This window comes from Tribolium madens, unplaced genomic scaffold (assembly GCF_015345945.1).
Source record: "Tribolium madens isolate multiple individuals breed KSU strain unplaced genomic scaffold, Tmad_KSU_1.1 Scaffold_96;HRSCAF=242;Tcas5.2_LG5, whole genome shotgun sequence".
Classification (NCBI taxonomy): Eukaryota; Metazoa; Arthropoda; class Insecta; order Coleoptera; family Tenebrionidae; genus Tribolium; species Tribolium madens.
The window spans coordinates 10,716,095-10,720,623 of record NW_025401068.1 but is presented as its reverse complement, the minus strand read 5'-3'; the positions used below and the strand labels follow the sequence as shown (position 1 = coordinate 10,720,623).

The 4,529-nt window shown below is 35.0% G+C and overlaps 1 protein-coding gene across 1 annotated transcript in view; it reads left to right on the top strand.

Moving 5' to 3' along the window:
- Positions 1–4,529, top strand: part of LOC123013951 (histidine-rich protein PFHRP-II-like) — a 5,405-nt gene extending 876 nt beyond the window's left edge. The window contains exons 4-9 of the mRNA XM_044412832.1: positions 2,002–2,199; positions 2,252–2,488; positions 3,654–3,658; positions 3,707–3,776; positions 3,825–4,112; positions 4,167–4,529. Coding sequence (XP_044268767.1) covers positions 2,002–2,199; positions 2,252–2,488; positions 3,654–3,658; positions 3,707–3,776; positions 3,825–4,112; positions 4,167–4,466 — 1,098 coding nt within the window. The 3' untranslated portion in view covers positions 4,467–4,529. The remainder of the gene's footprint in view (positions 1–2,001; positions 2,200–2,251; positions 2,489–3,653; positions 3,659–3,706; positions 3,777–3,824; positions 4,113–4,166) is intronic.

Below are 4,529 nucleotides of genomic sequence, written 5' to 3'. Positions count from 1 at the left end.
AGATCAATAAACACTATTTTAAAGAAATTTTAAACAAATCTAAATAACTTTTAAAAAAACTAAATCTTTTTTATACATACAAATTATTTAAAAAATATTTTTAATAAAGAAAAATCTTAAAACTTAAAACATGTCACAAAATATGATTTTGGTCTAAGAATTAGAATACAATTAATTTACTTACAACAACATTTTTTGAAACACTAAAAAGAAAAAGTTCAAGAAAACAGCATTCAGTTTTAAAACAGCAAGTTTCTGCCTCAAAAATAAGATAAATCGATTAGAGTTGTTTGAAATAAAGTTTTTAGACTTAAAACGACAATTTTTGGGATTGGTTTGGCATTATAAATTAAATTGAAAGAGTCTTTGGTTTAAAAAAACGTTAAATCTCTCAGGATTTGTCAAAATTGCTTTATTCAGATCATAAATGATAATTATCTAGCTTCTTTCTTGAAAAACTGATAAATAAAGTTAGTTTATAGCTCAAAAACAAAAAAAAATAAGCTACAAAAACTAAAAGTCTGTTGAAATACCATTGTTTTGAGCTCGTTCTAATAAAAGCTGTTGAATTAAGTAAATTTTTAGTATTCAGACTAAATTTTTGAGCTTATTTTAGAAAACACTGTTAAATTCAAAGCATTTTATGGCTCAAAAACAAGCTACATATCTGAGAATTGTATAAAAAAGCATTTCTCAATTTAAAAGAACAAGTTTCTGGATTGCTTCTCGTTTAAAAATAAACTAAGTAAATCCCTTAGAACACTCTGAAATGACGTTTTTAACAGTTTTGAAAAAAATGTTGAGTTAAAAGAATTTCAGGTTAAAAAAAGTTTAAGTCCTCAGAATTTGTCAAATCATAAACCAAAATTTTTCGGCTTTTTTGACAAAATACGATTTAAGTAAGTTATAGCTCAAAAAAAGCAAAAATTTTTTTTCACTGCTGAATTACGTGAGTTTTCAATGCATTAGTCTTTCACACAAAACTTTTGATTTACAGTATGTCCCGGATTGAGTTTACAAGAGGAAAAAATTGTTTATCTTTGATTTTACGCCAAAACTGCAGAGGAAACACATTTTTTGCTTTATCTGAAACGAGCAAATCTATACTTAGAACTTCATTATGCTGATTCAGTAAAAAGAAAAGTTATTTTTCTTAATTTTCTCTGCTTTTTAAGTCTTATCACATTGGCGGTTTTATTTATTTGACAACAATATGTCACTTGGACAATTAATTTATTAATTAAATAATGACAGTTCTTGTTAAAAATGACTTTGTTTTTTATCTTAAAGCTGTTTCTTTGAGTTTCCGTTTATTAAAATTATATTTTTTACCCCAGTTTTTGTTATTTAACTTGCGTAAACTCATTTGTCAAAGTGACATCGTTGTCAAAATAATAAAACCGCCAATATGATAGGAATAATAAAGCAGAGAAAAATTATCAATTGAAAAATCAACAAAAAAATAAATTTTTCTTTCTACTGAATTAGAATAATGAAGTTTTAATTACAGATTTGCTCGTTTCAAGTAAAGCAAAAAAATGTTTTTCCTTTGCAGTTTTGGCGTAAAATTTTCCTCTTGTAAACTCAATCCGGGGACATAGGTACTGTAGAAAAGTAATGCAAAAATACAAAACTAAGTGTAAAATAAAAAATGAATTTTTAAAATGTTCTTATGTTTTTTCACATAAGGTTTACAAAAACCCTTTATAAAAGTAGGCGACACCGCCTTATCTGTGCTAATCGAGTCTTAGATAAGCGCACAATTAATTTTTTATTTATGCAGAAATTCATTTAGAAACGTACAGATTAGGCAAATTACATAATTCCAAACAATTCGAACCATAGTCAAAATAGTGAATGTGTAAGTACTTTTTCGCATATAAAAGCGCCATTTCAGAGTTGTAAAATCAGTTCGAATCTATTCCAGCAACAACCAAAAATGTTCTCCAAAGTAATAAAAAACATTTGTTTGTAGTAATTGTTTAATTTGAATTTTTACAGATTGCCATTTTCGCCTTGATGGCTTTGTACACCCAAGCCATCCCCATCGGCGAGGCCACTTCCTACGCCACTGTCACCCAACACCAACAACACCACCAAATCCAGGCTTTGGTCAAAGCCACCCTTCCTGTAGCTGTGCACACCCTTCATGCCGCTCCTGTGTTGGTACAACAAGCCCATCACACTGTAGACTACCACGTGAGTACCATTCACACATTTATGGTATGGTACTAATGTAGGTACTCGACAGACCCATCCAAAATACGCCTTCAAATACGGAGTTGAGGACCACCACACTGGAGATATCAAGTCGCAGGAAGAAACCAGAGATGGGGATGTGGTCAAGGGTGAGTACTCCGTCCACGAACCCGATGGTACCATCTTGAAGGTTCAATACACCGCCGATAAGCACAATGGGTTTAACGCTGTGGTACACAGAGAAGGACACGCCGCCCATCCCCAACATGTCACCAAGGCTCTCTTGGCAGTACCCATCCACCATTAACTCTCACTTTGTTGTTTTTTTATAATGATGAAATAAATTTATTTTTTATATTATTTTATTGCTTTATTCGACTATAACAATGATAAACAAAGTGGCAAGTCCTGTGACACTCCAAAATAACAAATTTCAACAACTGTTAACACAAATTAAATTTTTTTTTTTTTAAATTGTCTAACAGTTGAAAAATAAGGCTAGTGGTACCACAATCGCAGACAAAATTACATAAGTTCAGCGAAAAATATTGTTATCAATGAAATTGCTTCTAGAATTCCACTTAACTATTTAATTAAACCTCAACCGGTTTTGTAATGCAAATTAATAGTACCACCAAACATATTTTTCCCAAGATTCAAGAAATTTTGTTTCTCTACTGCAATTATACAAATTGCATTAAGAGAGTACCGGAAGCAATCACTTACACTAAGCGGTGTTTTTAGTTATGCAATCGTCGTGGCCTTGACTCCAATCAAGGAATTAGGTAAAAAACTAGATCCCTTTTAACGAATTCACACTTTCTGCAGTAACGTGTCCTTGTGAATTAACGACTTTACGAAATCGTTACTTAATAAATAAAGTGGTACAGATTTTTTCCAAACGTACAATACTTCCGATAAGACAGTAGCGCAAGGCGCACCCACTGGTTTGACCAATTCGGTAGTGCCAATTTCAGCAATCAAAAATGAATTAATTAGTTTAATAACTGATCATTCTGGAAATTGATGCACCGATGAGTCTATTTTTAGATCGAAGACATTGACATTTCGAAGGTGGTACCAGTATTATAAACTCGTTCGAAATTACTACAATGAAAATGTCAGTGGTACTAAGGTCAATAGCAAGATTAGGCCACTTCCGAAACAAACAATAATGTTGTTGATTATAATTCAATGATATAAAATTTCAAAATCGATGGAACTGCAAAAAAATCAAGCTCATCTGAAAGGTTATATAAGAAATGGTACCGCAACCAAAGAATTAAATATCACTCATTACAAAATGTTTTTTCATTTACAAAAATCAATAATTTATGAGTATTGTTTCTCGAGCAAAAACCCTCTGAATCACCGACCCTTTTATGGCCTTTCATTCAACCCATTGACTTTCAAAGTACCCAAAATCCCGATCTGGGTCAATTTGCACAACCCAGAGCCGGTATGCCACAGGGTCCAGTTTCCATTGACAGTGAATGTGCTCCAAAAGTATAAAAAGACAAGTGGAGGATGCTCCAAGTCAGTCCACTCTTAAACTTTTCAACAACATGTTCGTTAAGGTACTTATTTTTCAAAATTTGGGTACCAAAATAATTTTTTTTTGGTAGGTTTTTGGCATCGCGGTGTTGGTGGCTTGTGCCCAAGCTTTGGGTGAACATGGCCACGCCACTTCGTACGCCTCCTTCTCGCAACACATCGGGGCTGTCGCCGCCCCCATCGCCAAAATCGCCGCCCCCGTTTACACCGCACATGCCGCCCCTTTGATCGCCTCGCACGGTAGCTCCTATTCCAGCTTGTCTTACGCTGCCCCCGCCCTGCACGCCGCTCCTCTACTTCACGCCGCCCCCGTTGTACACGCCGCCCCCGTTGTACACGCCGTCGCAGTAGAGCAATATGTAAGAAGCATGAAAAAGTACTTCAAATTTTGATTTTTTTGAAAAAATTTTTAGGCCCACCCCAAGTACGACTTCAGCTACGGTGTAGAGGACCACCACACTGGCGATATCAAGTCGCAGCACGAAACCCGCGATGGGGACGTCGTCAAAGGTTCCTACTCCGTGGTTGACCCAGATGGTACCCACAGAACCGTCCATTACACCGCCGACCATCATAACGGTTTCAACGCTGTGGTTGAACGGTCTGGACATGCTATCCACCCTGCCAAGGCTATAATTGCCGCCCCCGTGGCTAAAGCTGTGGTCGCCGCCCCCTTGCATGGTTTGGGTCTTGGTGCTTATGGACATTACTAGACTCAAATATCTTACTTTATAGAGTTTTTATTCTTGTACAAAATATTAAAAGTTTATTTTTGA